The sequence below is a fragment of the Phascolarctos cinereus genome, unplaced genomic scaffold (genome assembly GCF_003287225.1).
Source record: "Phascolarctos cinereus isolate Bilbo 61053 unplaced genomic scaffold, phaCin_HiC Scaffold_4;HRSCAF=312, whole genome shotgun sequence".
Lineage (NCBI taxonomy): Eukaryota > Metazoa > Chordata > Mammalia > Diprotodontia > Phascolarctidae > Phascolarctos > Phascolarctos cinereus.
In genome coordinates this window covers 65695588-65714027 of record NW_027555847.1, presented here as the reverse complement: position 1 = coordinate 65714027, position 18440 = coordinate 65695588, and the positions used below count along the sequence as shown (strand labels likewise).

The 18440-nt window shown below is 43.3% G+C and overlaps 1 protein-coding gene across 1 annotated transcript in view; it reads left to right on the top strand.

Annotated features, from left to right (window-relative positions):
* The window catches only part of PHF2 (PHD finger protein 2), a 197331-nt gene that overhangs the window by 123521 nt on the left and 55370 nt on the right, over positions 1 to 18440 (top strand). Inside the window, exons 3-4 of the mRNA XM_020981266.2 lie at positions 4789 to 4903; positions 13387 to 13547. Coding sequence (XP_020836925.1) covers positions 4789 to 4903; positions 13387 to 13547 — 276 coding nt within the window. The remainder of the gene's footprint in view (positions 1 to 4788; positions 4904 to 13386; positions 13548 to 18440) is intronic.

The following is an 18440-nucleotide window of genomic DNA, read 5'->3' as shown; positions in this document are numbered from 1 at the left end:
CAATACTTCTTGATTCCATCCCTTTCTCTTATCACCTTCCTTGGACTATTAGAATAGTTTCCGAATTTTTTTCCCTGCCTTAAATCTCTTCCCTTTCCAATCCATCTTTCATATACTTGCCAAAGTGATTTTCCTTTTTTAAAAAAATCTTAACATTTTTATTTTCTCTTTCTCTCTCATCCCTTCCCCCTCACCTGTATTGAACAAGAACAAAAGAAAACCCATGTAACTACTATGCATCGTCAAATGAAGCAAATCTTTCTTCTCATCTCTGCCTTCTAGCTTCCCTCCTGTCCCAGTTAACATCCCATTTTTTACAAGAAGGCTTTCCAGATCCTTTTAAATCTCAGCACCGTCCTCCAGTTGAGCTATGTCTTATGTGTACATAGTTGTTTGCTTGTTATTTCTTCCTTTACACTTTGAGATCCTTGAGGGTAGGGCCTGTCTTTTGCCTGTTTTTGTATTTCCAGTGCTTAGCACAATGTCGGCATGTAGTAAATGCCTATTGATTATTGACTGACTTAGGTTTCTGATTAGTTTCATGCCTTTGCTGTTGTAAGTATTCTAGCACAAGTGTCATCATATTATTCTCCTGCCCCAAAACCTTTAATGGTGACCTGACCTGACTTTTGAATAGAAATACAAAAACCTTATCCTGGCATTTCAAGGCTCTACATAATCTGGCCTCAATCTCCCTTTTCAGAATAATTTCACACTAGTCACCTACATTCTTTCTGAATTTGAACCAGATCACCTGGTCTTATTCTCCACCCCTCTAACCTACCCTTCACTCCTGTCTGCAAACTTATGTTGGCTGTGTCCAATCTTTGTAACAGGCTCCCTCCATCTCCCCATCTGCTGATATCCTCCCCTTCTTTTTTTTTTTTAACTTTTAATTAATTTATTTTGAATTATCAACAATCACTTCCATAGGTTTTAAATTTTTCTCCCCCTCCACCCCACCTGCCTCCACAAGATGGCACGCAATCTGATATAGGCTATACATATATATTCCTATTAAATGTATTTTCACATTAGTGATGTTGTAGGTAAGAATTAGAACCAGTAGGAGGAACCACCAGAAAAAGGAAACAAAACACAACAGAAGAAAAACAAAATAGCAAATGGTATGCTTCAACCTGCATTTAAACTCCATAGTTCTTTCTTTGGATGTAGATAGCATTTTCCATCTTGAAGCCTTTGAAAATGTCTTAGATCCTTGTATTGCTGAGAAGGGTTAAGTCTATCAATATTAGTCATCACAAAATGTGGCTATTACTAGGTACAGTGTTCTCCTGGTTCTGCTCATTTCACTCAACATCAGACCATACAAGTCTTTCCAGGTTTTTCTGAAGTCTCCTCCCCTTCTTTCAAGGCTCAGCTTAGGTGCTACCCTCTACACGAAGCCCTCTCTGAACCATTCCAGCTAGACAAGATGGATGTCGAGATTTAGTTTTGCTGCACTGTTCCTGGAATGGAAACATGAAGCCCTGAACCTTGGACTCTGTAAAGACCATTATAAAAGATGAAATAATTGAGCAAGATGTGGTCAGAGCAAGCAAAGGCATGCCGCCGAAGTAGAAATCCGCCTGAGCACACAGGTTCCATGTAGCCTCGCCAATGGCCATCTTTCATATGGGCTTCCCATATCTGTTTTATTACTGATGTTAAGATTAAGGTAGGGAGTTGTGACTCTGCGTGTTCCATGAAGCGAGCTCCTCCTCCCCTCTCCATTTTTCTCTGTCACTCAATTCTCCAAGCTTTTTTATATCTTAGAGAACAAGGCAGACTCCACAATGAGCCATTTCCTTTAAAAGAGATTCCTTGAGGGGGTTTACAGTAGAGATAATGCATGTTGTCTGCTAGCCCCAGAGTCACCTGTGACCAAGGCCCACATAAAATGCCGCAACAGCTGCAGCGCCAGCCAGCAGCAGGTATTAGGTTACAAACCCAAGTGCGCCCAGAGAGGAGACCTGATCTTCTGCCTCTGGTGTCACCCTCTAATGGTTATCCCAAGTCAGATAGGGAATAATGAGCCCTTTACCTCTGCTGGCTAAACTTTTCTCTTCTAGACTGGATGGTTTTTTGTGATTCTTATGCACACCAACCTCCTTGTGTGACATGGGTGGAATGTTCCTTCCTGGTGTCTGACTTTCAGGCAAGAGAGGAGTGTGTGCGTGTGTGTGTGTGTGTGTGTGTGTGTGTGTGTGTATTGGTGGGCACATTCTCCAAATTTTAGGAACCCCCAAAATAGTCATATCAAAATTTCGAACTTGTTTTGCTTTGGCCTAGAGAGTAGAGTACGGGAGGAGTTGGAGAGAGGCACATCTCATCTCAGTGTAAAGAAAAATTTCCAAACAATTAGACTTGTCCAGAAGTGGAATGGGCTGCCTTAAGTAATGACTTTCTCTTTACTAGAGGACTTTAATGACAATTATGATAATAATAATGATAATATAACTAGCATTTAGAGAGTGCTTTAAGATCTTCATAGCACTTGGCAAATATTATCTCATCTTATCCTTATAATAACCCCAAGAGATAGATGCTATTGTTACCCCCATATTATGTATGAGGAAACTGAGGCAGGAGAGGTAAAGTGACTTGCCCAGCATCACACAACTAGTTTCTAAAGCAGGATGTGAACTGAGGTCTTCCTGACTCCAAGCCTGGTGCTCTGCCCATCATGGCACCTGGCTGCCTGGAGCAAGCTGGATGACCACTTCCTGAGGATATCATAGAAGGGACTCTTGTTCAGGTTAGAGTTGGCCTGGGGTCACTGAGGTCCCTTCCAACTCTAAACTATTTGTGATTCTGTGGATACCTGTTCTTCCCGTAGATTTTCTGAATAGTTCTTCACCCTTGGTTTGGGGCTTCTTCTGGGAAGTCTTTGTCCAGAGAGTTTGTGCCAATAATTAGTATCTTAGCATCTCAGCCTGGTTAGTCCTTCTGCATAGCTGTCACAGAGCCCTGAAGGGTGGTGGAGGAAGTAGTTGGGAAGTCTTCATTCTTTGCAGGATTATAATGTGTGGAGCAAGATGAAGTGTGCTGAATGGTCAGGGCAGAGAGATGGAACCCCAAGGACAAGGGAGAGTGAGGGGGAAGGGCCTGAAAGAGGTCACCATCTCAGTCTTTCCCCTGCCTCCAGCAGGACTGAACAGAAACGGTCTCAGATTGTTATCTCCCCTAATTTTGAATATCTCCAGGGAAAGAAATTAGATTAATGTTCCCAGTGTTCTCTCTTAATGTCTTTACTGTCAGGATTTCTCTTGTTTTTCCCACAATGGATATAGAGCACAGTTGGTTACCATCTTCTATGTAATAACTCTCAGTATTCTGAAAGCAATTATTACATCACCCCTCAATCTGCTGTTCTCTCAGCTTAATTATTGCAGTTCTTTGAACCTTTCAAATCCTTTGGAGACTATGAACGCCTTATTCTGAGTTCCAACCCTTGGAGACATCCTTTTTAAAACTTTAGTGTTTTGTTAATCAGCAAATCAGTCAGTCAATCAACAAATGTTTATTAAGCATCTACTGCACTGTGCTTAGTATTTTTGCGGAGAAAGATATTGTCATTTTGGATTTTTCTGGAATCTCCTAAAGGAGATTACCTTACCCTCGCAGCTTTACTGAGAAAAGTCACTGGCAAACTGCACAAGACTGTATAAATGTGAGCTGGTCATGTTTTAATAAAAGCCTGGCTGGTAATAGGGTGTCGATGATGGAAAGATTGTTTTTAGTTCCCACAGCCTGCACATCCCAGCATCAGTTCCTCATTGGAAGTTGCTTTTTTTTTCTTTTTAAAATAATGTTCAGCCAACTTCTCAGATCTGAAATTTAGGGCTTACACCGTCATGAACTAATGAAAGATTTCTATGCATTCATATGGGGCTTAGAGAATTCATTTTCCTATGCCTAATAAGGATATCTCCTATCTGCTCTCTGACTCTTTAAAATTCATTTTGCTCTGTGAGATTAGAATCAGAACAATCCATTTGCTTGTGGACCACTAAAGCCAGTGGAAACTTCTGCACATAACACCCATTGCCCATCATGTATTGTATAGTTCTTGTTTGCCAGATAAAAAGTGGTACCAAAGAATGCTTCTTATGCTCCGGTGACATCTCATGGGAGATATTAGCCTTGACTCTGTGGTCCCATTCCCACAGAATGTCCTCTGAATTCCTTGCTAGAGGATGGGAGGCTTGAAAGAACACCTCCTCTGGGGGCAGGTTACATAGTTCCCATCTTGCCTCTCATGAGGTACTACCTGGAGGACTCGAGACTCCATGGCCCTGAGTTTCCTCATCTGTAAAATGGCAGAGTTTGACTAGATCAGAGGTGTCAGACTCTCAGATTATGGTCCAGCGACACTTCCAAGTGCAGCCAGAACCAGATTAAAATGTAGTTGGGAATAGATAACAAAATAAATAAAAATACAGTAGAGCATAGATAATGTTAGTATGTGGTTTCTTAAATCAATAGATGGCCATGCAGGGATCCTTCTGTATGGTTTAGCACTTCCTGTTTCTGTTCTGAGTTTGACACCAATGGACTGAATGGTCACCAAGACTCCTTCCAGCTCTAAATCTGTGGTCCTCTCACCCATGAATGTTAAAGCAGCTGTGTACATCTTCTGGGGAGCCAGGAGGCTGGAAGCTGGGGCATGCAGAGGGCTTGGGGGGCCAGGGGTTATTTCCTGGGTGTGTTCCTGGGGGCTTTGGATTGCCCTCCTAGGGGCTGCAGTAACTCCTTGTTACTGACCCTATCTCCTCTCTTTTTCAGTGAAAAAAAAAAGAAATTGGCATAAACATGACACCGGGCAGACAACAGATGTCAAACCTGTCCAGAATGGGAGTCAAGTGTTCATCAAAGAGCTGAGGAGCCGAACCTTCCCCAGGTGGGTACACAGGCCAATGGGGGCAGGTGGCTGTGAGACCATGGCCCTCTGTAGGAAGACTCTGGATTGGGAGTCTGGGGAACATAGCTCTCTAGGGGCCGTTTGCCATTGGGATGCTAGATAGTGAAATCTTCTAGTGGAGTTTGTGAGTTTGCTGGCAACCAGATTAACTAACTAAAGTAAGGTTTTTTTTAAATTTATTTTTACTTTTTTTGGTAAGGCAATTGGAATTAAGTGACTTGCCCAGAGTCACACAGCTAGTGAGTGCTATGTGTCTGAGGCCGAATTTGAGTGCAGGTCCTCCTGACTCCAGGTCTGGTGCTCTATTCACTGCACCACCTAGCTGCCCCACCAGTTTTGAATCTTATGAAGCCACAGTCCTGTGCTTAAAATGTGCAGGTCTAGTTATCTAGCTATAAACAGGTCAGTTTAAAGAACAGTTAATTCCATCGCCAATGGAGCTGTGCGACCTTGGGTAAATCATTTAATCTCTTTGGGCTTGGATTGCCTAAGAAGTAGGATGGGTCTTTACTTTTGAAAAGGAAGGGAGCCAGGCAGGATATCATCTTGAGATCCCTTCTATTGATAGGTCTGTGGTTCTGTGATTAAGAAAACTTGGTTGCCTCTGATAGGAAAAGTGGAATCTGGACGTCTGTAGAGGGGGATGGAGATGGGTGGGCTTGTGGAAAGATGCTATCTGTGGGCAAGGCAGAGAGCGATTTCTGTGAAGAACAATAACTTCATTTAAGCCCCATACGAAGGCTTCCTCTTTCCAACCCCCCCGCCATGGAATTGGGGGAATAAGGATGTTCCTCTTCTGGATAGTTTGAAAGACTTGGATGGGAAACAGAGGTTTAGGGAGGGTGTACGCTCACCCTGGAGGACCATGAGAAACAATTGAATCATGAGTAAATAAAGCTGTTAAGACAGAATTAGATCTTCCCTTTCATGCCAGGCCTGGCCTGAGGGCACCCTTCTAGTCACTGGTTAGCTTTATTTTGACTCGGTAATAACTGGAATTTATATAGCCCTTTAAAATACCCACTGAGCTTAAATCACATTATTTCTTTTGAATCTTACAACAAACCCTGTGAGAGGAAAGTACTGTGATGTTACCACCCCCCCAGTTTACTGATGGGGAAACTGAAGCCCAGTGAGGTTATATGACTTGCCCGTGGTCGTAGGTGGGGCACTTTCTTTTTATTCTTTTAGTCTGTTGTGCCTTAAAGCCTATTCTCTTGGGAAGAAGCACCAACATCAGACATTGGGTCCTGGCATTTTCCTGAACCAGAGGCTAAGGAAAACTCAATCCTGCCAGTGTATTTTGTCAAACCCAGGACTTCTTTCCTCCAAGTTCACTCACCTTTCTTTTCTTTGCACCAGCAGGGTCTCTCTTACTTTCCCCCTCTGCTCTCTATAGCATGGTGCTCTGTTAGTGACAGTCCATTCATCAAATATCATTTTAAAGATTAAAGGGCACCTGTCTTTTACAAATTCTTGCTGAGCTGACTGTGGGGTCTGGGAGGCTCAGGAGGATGCTAAGAAGTTACAAGGGAGCTACCAGGATGGAGGTCAGGAGCTGATGTCCTGAATGAATCAACAGGCTTTTTTTGGGAAGCTGTCTTCTCATTCTCTTAATTGTTTGTCCCAGAGCTTATTCTTTTGGGAAGAAGAACCAATAAGAGACAGCTGGCTCATTGGGTCCTGGCATCTGCCTGAACCAGAGGTCAAGGAAAATTCAGTCTTGCCAACATCTTTTGTACAGGGCTGATCCTCTCCCAGGAGGCCCCATCTGGCACCTGAGAGGCTAATTATGGATATCAAGGGATATGATCAGGGAATCATAGATCTAGAATTAAATGTAACTACTTCGTTTTATAAGGAAAGAAACTGAGGGCTACAGGGGTAAAATGACTTGTCCAAGGTCACATAGCTAATAAGTAGCAGAACCAGAATTTGAACCTTGTTTCTATGACTCCAGATTTGGATTCTTCCCATGTGCCCTTCCCCTCCATTTTCCGTCACTTCCTATTGATCTGCTTCCAAGCCACCGAAAAGAAACCTTTCTTATTAAAATAATAATAATAATAATAACAACAACAACAACAACAATAATAAATAGCTAGAATTTATAAAGTGCTTTAAGGTTTGCAAAGTACTTTACAGCTATTCCCTCATGTTATCTTCACAGTAATTCTGAGAGGTGGGTGCTATTATCCCCATCTTATAGATGAAGAAATCCAGGCGGGCAGATGTGAAGTGATGAACCCAGGGTCACATGACTAGTAAGTGTCTGAGGCAGGATTTGAACTCGGGCTTTTCTAACTCCACATCCTGTGCTGTGTACACTGTGGAGCCACCTAGCTGCCTCTCGTGTTACAAATGAATGCAGTTAAGCAAAACAAATCAACATGGCCATGCCCCAAAATGCACGCCTCGTTCTTCCCCTCTTGTACACCATCTCTTTGCTGATTGGCGTAGACATGCTTCTATGTCTCTTGACTCTGAAAATCGTGATTGAATACTGCATGAAGCAGAATTCTGATGTTGTTTTCCTTTATATTATTGTGGCCTTGGTGTAAATTATTCTGGTTATGCTGATTTTGCTCTAAATCAATTCCTACAGATCTTCCAAAGTTCCTCTGAATTCTTTCTTCATCATGATTTCTTACAGTACAATCATATTCTATTAAGGATCAGCCTTGGAGTCAGGAGGACCTGAGTTCAAATCTGGCCTCAGACGCTTATTGGCTGTGTGACTCTGGACAAGTCACTTAACTCTGATTGCCTAAAAAAAAATGATTCCATTACATTCACATATCACAGTTTGTTTAGTCATTCCTGGATTAATAGGCACCCATATTCCCTCCAGTTCTTTGCTATTAAAAAGAGTGCTGCTGTATGTGGGATCTCAACACCCTTTCCTCATTGCACTCATACCTCTATGTATCCTTGCACACTCAGGAGAAAGAGAGTCCTTAGCTATCTCTGAGGTGAGAGGGCCAGGACAGCCAGGGCTTTATATAGTCCCTGTCCTTTTTTGTGACCTGTGGTCATGTCATTGTGTTTCAGGCATTTTGCTGGCAGTATGTATCCATCAGAGCATATCTGGAAAAACTTTTTAGTTGACCATCTGGAACCAGGGATCATTTTAGCAGTGGGTAGTTATCATTGTGGTAGTTCCCTTAATACCTGGTATCCCATCGGTTTTAAAAGGTGCTCAGCAGTTACAGTGTCTGCCTTGCTGAATGCCTACATGATTCTCCTGTGGGAGTAAGGACCTTGGCTCCACTGCCATTGAAAATGGGAACCTGGGAAAGTTGTCTGCAGGGTAGAAGGTGCTGATAGGGAGACCTGCAGTTGAATGGGGGGGGGGGAGATAAGGCTGCATGAGCTACTTCTTCTGCTCAGAACTATTGGTGAAATGACAGGTTATCAAGAATATGAAAGGGACCTTGAAATCATGTAGCCCCACCCCCTCATTGTACAGAGAAGTAAATTTCCCTGGAGAAGGGAAATGATTTGTCCAAGGTCACTCAGCTAATACATAGCAGATCTCAGGCCACAACACAGATATTTTATCTCCGAATCCAGTGCTCTTTCTTTAAAAGTAAATTTTCGATGAATAATGCCTCATGCTGCATGTTTAGTCCATCACCTCTCAGCAGGTAGGTATATTCCTCATCACTGGTCTCTGTAATGGTTTTTGGTCATTGCATTGATTAGGATTTTTAAGTCTTTCAGAGTGATTTGTTTTCACAATGTGGTTGTTATAATAAGCATAGTTCTCCTGGTTCTGTTCACTCTGTCACCTCAGACAGTCTTCCTACGTTTTTCGGCAACCATCATTCCATTGTTCTTCCAGCACATTAGTATTTGGTTACATTCATATTCCATAATTTGTTGAGTACCACCTGCATTTTCAGTTTGGCCACCACAAAAAAGAGTGGCTACCAATATTTTTGTACATGTGGGTCCTCTTCCTCTTTCTTTGATCTCTTTGGGATATAGACTTAGTGACAGTATTGCCGGGCCAAGAGGTATACACAGCTTAGTAAACTTTTGGGCATAGTTCCAAATTGCTTTCCAGAACCACATACTGGTTCAGAACTCTGCCAATAGCACCATTAGTTTGCCTGTTTTTCCAAAGACCCTCCAGCATTTGCCATTTTCCTTCTTTGTCAACTTTGCCAGTCTGATTGGTGTGAGATCGCACCTCCAAATTGCTTAAAATATGCATTTCTCTAATTATTAATGATTTGAAGCATTTTTCTGTATGACTCAGTGCTGTTTCCATAATTCCACAGTTCCTGAATTATTAGTGATTAATCACTGCCCCTACAGGAGTTGACCCTTGCACAGAGTGAGCAATGGTTCTGTCCTTGACTCCTGGTCTCATCTGGAGCATGGGATTGTTAAAACCTCTGTGTGTCTTGAAAGGTGGGGAAACTCTTCTTTCCTTGGTCTTTCACATTGCCCATGTGTTTCTGACTGCATGAGTGTCTCCTTTGATTCTAGTCACCAAAGAGAATTTCACCCTCCAGCTGTCTCCCTATGTGGCATGGGGGAAGGTTAAGTGAGATGCTTCCTTTAGCTCTCAGGGGCTTCCACCCTCTGACCTCTGAAGCCACCTGGGGTGGCAAGGATGTGATGCCATGAGTCTGGACCAGCTTTGGTTTTGGTCCCTTTCCAATCTTTGACTAGCAAGGTGGCTTTGATCAAGTGCCTTAAACTTCTCCAGACCTCAGTTTCCTCACATGTAAAATTAGGCTATAGTACCACCTCTCCTGCTTATCTCACTCCTGTTTTGTCCCTCTTGAGAACATTCTTTGTTTTCCCAGAGCCTCACCCCATGCCCAGCTTATCATAGGCATTTAATGAAGGATTATGGATTGATTGATTGATCTGACAGGGGTACTCTGGTGATTAAATAAGATAATTGATGGGAAAGTGCTTTGCACCCTGGAAAAGCACCATGCGAAGGGATGGGACTATTGTTCTACTCAAGCAGCCTTTCCAGCGTACCTTTCAGTGCCATTAACATATATCAATACCACACTTTGCTCAGTGGAAAACCAACAAAAATAACATGACTCCCAGAATCCATAATCTGGTTTCTCTTTGTTCATTCAGTAACTGACCATAGATGATGGCTAGGATTCCTTTCTCAATCTTTTACCTCACTCTCTCTTCAGTTCAGCCTTTATAGGCAGCAAATCAATAGTGGAAAGATTTGGAGTCTGAAGACTTGGTTTCACTCCTTGGTGCTGCCACTAATCACACGTGTGACCTTTAACAAATCATTTGGGGCAGCTAGGTGGCGCAGTGGATAGAGCACCAGTCCTGAAGTCAGGAGGACCTGAGTTCAAATCCAGATTCAGACCAAACACTTGACACTTACTAGCTGTGTGACCCTGGGCAAGTCACTTAACCCCAATTGCCTAAAAAGTAAAAAACGAACAAACAAACCAAAAACCAAATCACTTAACCTCTGTGGGCCTCAGTTTCCTCATCTGTAAAATGAAGGCATTGGACCAGATGAAGGTTTCTTGGCCTCTTTTTTGTTACGTACCCCTTGGGCAAGTGAAACCCTTCTTGGAATAATATTTTAAATATTTTAAATAAAATATGTAATATTACAAAGGAAACCATCGTGCTGAGATATAATTATCAAAATATTAAAATTTCCAAGTTAAGGGGTACCAGGTTAAGAACCCCTTGACCAAATGATCTCTAAGTTTCCCTTGCACTCTAATTCCTGTGGATCCTTCTCTGACTCTTTAGGGGGAAGGGGGGTAGGAAACAAGCATTTTTAAACACCTGTTATGTTCCAGGCATGGCTAAGCGCTCTACAAATATTATATCATTTGATATAGGGAGACTCTGCCAGCCTTGGGAAGTGGTCAGGCAACACAACCCTTTCCTGCTCTTTTCCCTTGCCAAGCCAACTCATCCTGAGGGGAACCTCAGAGCCCCTTCCTTTAATCACTTTCCCCAGCAGGGAAAATACTAGAGATGGATCTGTTCCTAGGTTCCAAGTCAAAAGGCACTGTCCGTCCCCCCTCCACTCACTCAGCCTGATGAGAGTCAGTGTCTTATAGTGGAAAGGGCATGGGAGACAGAGTGAAAGGTCCTTTGTTCATTTCCCAGCATCCCCACCTACACCACTCACTATGTAGGGGACCGTGGCAAGTCGTACAAGTCTTTTTGGGTTCCTCATCTGTAAAAAGGGGAGGGGGAGGATATACTAGATCACATTTAACATTCCTACTAAATATAAATCTATGACCCCAGGAGCCATGGTGGACTGACTGCTGAGTTATTGGTGAGGTTGTGGGAAGTTACTGCAATGAGCCATTGGAGGCCAAATGGAATGAATACTGGTTCTGGAGTCAAGCCTTGAGTTCTAATCTTGCCTTTGATGCCTCTTCCCCTTGTGACCTTCACAGGCCACTTTTTTTCCTCTTCCTCCTCCTCCTCCTCCTCCCTCTTCTTCTTCCTCCCTCACTCCCCTTCTGACTTAGAGCTGGGAGCATCTCTCTACTTCTAGGCAGATGGTGTCCTCCACTGGCCCTCTGTAGTTTGGGGAATGCACAGTAGAGGGCAGAAGAGGATTAGTCACCGCTGGGCCTTTCCCAAACAAATCTGGTCCCTACAGACTAACACTGGGGTTCTCAGGAGTCCTGTCACAGCTGGGGTGAAGAGCAGTAAGCCCCTGCTGGGTTGACCCACTTTGTTCAGTGCCTAGACTCTGGAGCCGAGCAAGGGAGTCTCAAGCCTTCCTGTTTCTTCTTCCATCTGTTTCAGAAGCCACTACAAAGGGTTCAGGGGCTGGGAAGGGTATTTCTCATGGTGATGTTTAATGAGCAGTGTCCTGGCTGATGGAAGGGGAAGGCGTTTTCTGAGTAACAGTGCTGTAGAACTGCTGGCCACCCTCATTTCCCCAGTAACTCCATGTTTTAGAGTCTTCTCTAAAGGGAGTCTTCGAGCCTTGGGCAGCCAGTGGGAAGAGGCAGGAACTGAAAGCTTAATGACTCAGATTTAAATTCTGTTTAATTCTGTCCCTCTGCTCTTAGCATTCTCACCAGTTCAAGGTAGCATGATGGAAGTTGGGGTTCTTAATCTGAGTTCTAAGGCTTAAAAAAATTGTTTATAGCTGCATTTCAATATAATTGGCTATCTCAGTATTCTTATATATTTTATTTTATTCAATTAGCGACAGGACTCAAATGAGTCTATAGATTTCACTTGAGGGGCAGCTAGGTGGCGCAGTGGATAGAGCACCTGGCCCTGGAGTCAGGAGGACCTGAGTTCAAATCCAGACTTGATACTCACTACCTGTGTGACCCTGGGCAAGTCACTTAACCTCACCACCTAGCCAAAAAAGAAAAAAGAAAAACAAACAAACAGATAAACAAAGTGATATAGATTTCACCTGAGTGGCAAAGGGGGCTATGACACACAAAAGTTAGGAAAAGGAGATCTGAGTTGATAGCTGGAGGATAAGAGTTCTAGTCTCTGTCCTACTACTGTTAACTGTATGGCCTTGGTTAAGTCATATAATGATGATAATAATATAAATATTAATGATAATAAACAATGATGATGATAATAGCTAGTGTTTATATAACTCTTTCAGATTTGCAAATAAAAAGATTTGCAAATCACTTTGATCCTCATAACAACCTGATAAAATAGGTGCTATTTTTTATTCCCATTTATAGATGAGGAGACTGAGGTTTCTGCAGATAGGCAGAAGAGGTTAAGTGACTTGCTCAGGGCCACACAGCTAGGAAATGTCTGAAGCGTGATTTGAACTTGAGTCTTCCTGGCTCCGTGTCCTGATGTTCCTTCAGCTCCACCACCTAGCTGCCCTAAACCTCTTTGGGCCTCAGTTTCCTCATCTGTATAGTGAGAATGTTGGAGTAGATGATCTTTGAAGTCCCTTTTGCTCTAAATCCCGTACTGGCAGCCTTAATCTTTCATGGACCACAAGTGATTTGTGCTGGGTCTCATTGCTAATCTGTGGTAGAGATGTCAGTACAGCCATGTTTGTGGTAAATCATGGGACCTAACCATTGTGATGCATTGACAGAGAAGTTTTCTGCTACTGATAAAGCCCCAAAACACTTTGAGCTTTGGACTATACAATCAAATCCTCAGGAAAGTGGTGTGTGGTGGTGATATGGAATCAGGAGATCTGAGTTTGAAGCTTGACTCCAATACTTACTATGTAATAGTGAGCCATTTGCTTAACTTTTCTGAGCCTCAGTTTCCTCACAAGTAAAGTGGGAATAACAATAGTTAACACTACTGACCTGAGAATGCTACATATACGTAGCCTCAGGAATTCCAGAGGCTTGGTTCTTACCAATTGTGCCACCATTGTGTGGAAAGTCTCAACCAGGGAGGTACTGGGTGCTCATGGTGGGACATTTGGGAATGAGTGGGTGTAAGCCTGGTGTTTCCCTCCTCCATTTCAGTGCGGATGATGTTGTTGTCAAAGTGCCCGGCAGCCAGCTGACCCTGGACTACCTGGAGGACCGTGGCTTCACAGAGCCCATCCTCGTCCCCAAGAAGGATGGCTTAGGGCTGGCTGTCCCAGCTCCAACGTTTTACGTTAGTGATGTTGAGAACTATGTGGGTAGGTACTGTGTTCGTCAGTCCTGGGAGGCTCCTGGTTGGGCTGGGCTGCAGCTTCAGGGAGAGCCAGGGGGACCCATCCCTGCTTGTGTCCTGTTTGATTTGTGAAGATCCCACATGTTTGACATAGGGAAGAGGGTGTTTCAGGGGGGTGGATATAACTGGCCCTTTACTAAGCACCTCTTAGGCTCTGGGTAGGAAAAAGTACTCTGTTGTAGTGATAGATAGCTGGCCTTCAAGGCAGGAAGATCTGGGTTCAGGTCTTGTCTCTGACCCATACTTGTGGGCATGGGCTAGCTGCTTGACCTCTCAGTGATCTGTGCAGCTCTGTAAGACTGTACATTCCAGAAGAAGAAGATTCTCAAAGGGAACTAGGGATGTCAAGCCCTGGAGGTGAAGAGGGAGAGCATTCCAAGCACAGGGAATGCAAAAGTATGGAGGTAGGGAATGCAATATTGTGTAAGGGGAAGAGCAAGTAGGCAAGTATGGCTACAATAGAGAATGAATGAAAGGGAGGAATGGGAAATCAGCTAGAGGAGAGGATGGAGATAGATTGTAGTTTTCTCTTTTGAAAAAGATTTTTCTCACTGAAGGTGTAATTCATTATAGAATTCCTTGTAAGTTATTCTGAAGCATTTAAAATTTGATTCAATTTGACAAACTTCCTTTTACATATAATAATTTTTATTATGAACTTAATAAACAAAAACAATATTTTAGCATACATAGGACAGGAAAAGAGGATTATATATAAAACCATGAATTTTTATCAGATATAATTTTTAAGTGACAATTTATTACAGTGGTAACAAAGCTGTCCTGCTTGTTTTTGTTCCTTAGGATTTTCCTTATGTTTTTTCCCATGTATTTTTAAAATGTTTCAAGTTTTCAGTGATGAAAGATGTTTTTAATGATGTCCCTCCTTCCCTTTTTCCCTTTCTCTCTCCTTTCCTTCCTTCCTCTCTCCCTCCCTCCCTCTCTCTCTCCCTCCCTCCCTCTCTCATTCCCTTTCTTCTCCCCAACAATTCCACACACAACTTCTCAGGAGCACAATTAGTATACAAAGTATCATGTACTCATATTTCTCCAGTTCTTCAGTTTGTCTGTTTTGTGATGCCCTTGTTGATAGGTCCTAGACCCAGCATAACTTCTTGACCCAAAGCACAAAGCTTTCACTTTCTCCCCTTCTGGGTGCTTCCTGATTCAACTGAGGGGAGCCAGTTCGCCTGAATGTAGGGCACCTTTCCCCTATTGCTTGTACCAAGCAAGTGTCTGAAGCTCTTAGAGCTCTCCTGTCCCTGCAGTCCCCTAAGCCCTCCCAGGACCTCTCTGGGCTGCTGATCCCTAGTGTGAGAAACACTTAAAAGAATAAAGAAACAATAGAAAAAGGTGAGAGTTATGTGAAAGCCTATTTCCGGTGTAAAAATCCATCTCAGCTCTTCTTTTCTATGTAGTCAGTGAATCCTGTAGACCAGTGGTGTCAAACTCAAATAGACATGCACTAAAAGTATGTTATCTATATTTTATTGTATTTTTGTTTTGCTAAATATTTCCCAATTACATAATGCTCCAAATTACAGTTGAATCTGGCTAAGCCTTACTGAGAAGCATTGCTGCCTTGTGTTTGTGTAGAGCTGCCTTTCTAGTGTCATGGTCTTCTTTGGCCATCTGGTGAAGCCTTCCTTCCTTCCTTTCCATCCTTCCTTCCTTCCTTCCTTCCTTCCTTCCTTCCTTCCTTCCTTTCCTTCCTTCCTTCCTTCCTTCCTTCCTTCCTTCCTTCCTTCCTTCCTTCCTTCCTTCCTTCCTTCCTTCCTTCCTTCCTTCCTTCCTTCCTTCCTTCCTCCTTCCTTCCTTCCTTCCTTCCTTCCTTCCTTCCTTCCTTCCTTCCTTCCTTCCTTCCTTCCTTCCTTCCTTCCTTCTTCCTTCCTTCCTTCTTCCTTCGTCTCTATCCTCTCCCCACTTTCCCTCCCCCCCTCTTTTCTCTGCCTCTCCCTCTTTTCCCCTCCCTATCTCCTTTTGTATTTACTTACTTGCACACGTACTGCTTACCCCCAGTAGAAGATAAGCTCCTTTGAGGGCAGTTTCATTTTTGTCTTTTTATTTCTATGGTGCCATGTACATAGAAGGTACTTAACAAATGTATGCAGAATTGAACTGAAGCAGCACAATAGAAGCTGGAGTAAAGTTGTCTTGGGACTGGATGATTGATCCCCCATGGTTTCCATTTTGTCCTTCACAGCTGTCATATGCTATTCCTAATGTCTTATCACTCTGTGCTCAGAGACAGAGAAATAGAAAGAGAGAGAGAGACACCCAGAAAGACAGAGACACATACAGACAGAGAGAGACAAAGAAACAGAGAGAGAGAGAAGGAGAGGGAGGAGAGAGAATGAGAATATATATACCTGGGGGAATAATGTCACTCCTGTGCTTGAGTCCCTGTGGTTCCCTATTGCTTCTAAGATGAAATACAAATTTCTCTGGTATGTAAAGTCCTTCCCCATCTGACTCCACCTTCCTTTTCCTTTCTGATTCCACATTACTCACTCTCATGCACTGTTATGTTCCAGCTAATCTGGCTTACTTGGTATTCATTTTCTGCCTGTGTGCCTTTGCATGGACAGTCTCTCATTCTTGAAATATCCTTCTAAATGAATGAATGGATGGATGTATTGATGAATAAATGGATGGATAGATGTATTGATGAATTGATGAATGAATGGATGGGTGGATGAATACATGGATGGATGGATGTTTGGATGATTATGTGGATGGATGGATGGATGAATGAAAAGATATTTATTAGGTACTTAGTATGTGCCAAGCACTGTGCTAAGTGCTGAGAGTGCAAAACAAAATACAAAAGCAAAGATTCTACAATTCAGGTATGAAAGTAGTGGCCAGGGAGGGACCCTTTGGTCTAGAAAGTCAGAGGGATGGTAAGTGGGGCCATAAGTGAGTAGACTGACACACTCGTAAAGTATTGGCGGTTGATTTACTGCCAATTTCTTTATTGTCTTCGATGCCTTTCTGAGAGTTTGTCACATGATTTGTATTCCAAAACTGTGCGGGGTGGTTGCACTTGGTTAGTGAGAAGACTAGAAGAGGTGGTTGGAGAAGAGAGAGGGAAGTGAAGCGTGAATAGTTTTTTTTTTCCCTGAAAAATGGTCCAAAGGGCAGCCGCCAGTCAGGAGAATGGGGTCCCAGGGCAGAAGTTCCTCAGGGCGAGGTCTCTGGTGCGAGTGGTTGTTGTTGTTTGTTGTTTGTCCTTTGATCTCAGAGGTGATGCCATGCCATGTGTTGACCTGAAAGTTGGTTAAAGAGACAACAAGCTAGGTTATAAGTAAATCCGTATTGTTTATTCCCTTAAGTTAGTGACATGTTACATGGAGCCAGAGCTTTAACTCTGGCTGAATCAAGCAATTTTAGAAGGACATTTAAACCCTGACTCAGGATGTCTGTGTTACCCAGTTTATGATCTCCATATAGTTAACCAGAATATGGGAAAGGAATTGAACAAGATCGGCAAATGTTGGATCCAGGATGCTTGTGTTTCCTTTGCCACCAAGATGAGGAAAATTCCCATTATTGAAGGTGGTGTCTGGGTTAAAGGCGCCTTAGCGATCAAAAACATAAGAATGCTCTCGATTAGCTCTAGCTGTGGACGCAGGAAGGGGCAGGAAGAAAAGATTAATTCAGGTTTTTGGCCCTTGTTGGGGCTCAATTGATCTTAAATGATTATCACATGCAAGTGAATTGGATTTAAGTGAGGCAGGGCTGTGCAAAGTCACCAGCCTCACTTTGTCCTCTGGAGCCATCTGAGTCCAGTAGTGAGATATAGATCAGGATGACTGGAGATGGTCCTCAAGGCACTCTGCCGAGGTTTATGGGGATTAGGCCCAATTAGTCTGTTAGGGGTGGTTGGGAAGGAGACTGCTAAGGAAAGGAAGGAGTGAATGCTTTTTCTTTTTACCTCTTGTTCTAGGCATATCCCCAGTATCCAATAATATGTAATAAACATTTACTAAGTACCTACTGTGTGTCAGGTGCTGTGCATCAGCTCCCTTGAGGAGCTTCCATGCCCAGGAGGGAAGGCAGCAGGTAAAAGTAAGCTGAAACGGGAGGGGTGAGGTAGAAAGAAGGTACCTGGTGAGGGGGTGTGATGGAGAAGACCATAGGAAATGAGGAGGTGGCTGACCTGGGTACCCTTCTCAGGGGCAGTTTCTGGAAGGAGCCCTCTACCCTCCAGTCAGAGGGAGGCCCCCAGGATGGAATTGCTGGTGACTTATTATGTTTGTATTTCTTATCTGGGTACATGTTGTTCCCCCCGGTAGGAGGAAGTTTCCTGAGGGCAGGGCTAGTTTCTTTTTTGTCTTCCATGCCTTTCTTAGTGTTTGTCACATGGTAGGAATTCAGGAAACACTTGTTGTGTTGCGTTGGATTGAATTTCCTCTGACCCCATTTCTCAAAGGGGAATAATTTTTGGACCCCATCACTTTGCTACTTGCTAGTTTTCATCATAACCCTGAAAGGAGGGTAAATGTTATTGTCTAGACTCTAGACTGTAGTAGAACCTGAGCAGAGAGTGCCGTTCAGTGTGACTAGTTGTCCAGCCTCGCAAAGAGCTCCCGGCTCAGGGCAGTCCTCTCTGGTCAGCATAGCCTGAGGTTACTGAAGCCCTTAGAAGGTGAGGCAGCCCTCTGGGTTTTATCTTATTTTACAAAGTTGACTGAGGGTAGAATTAGAATCCAGAGCCCTAGAACTCTGTCAGACAGTCAAGTCTCGGTGCTTCTCCTCCTGATATCTGTATTGTGCATGTGTGGGCCCCATGTTTGTCTGTTACTTGTTGGCAGTCACGTAGATGAGTGTACCCCCATTTAAAGCAGCAGCCTGA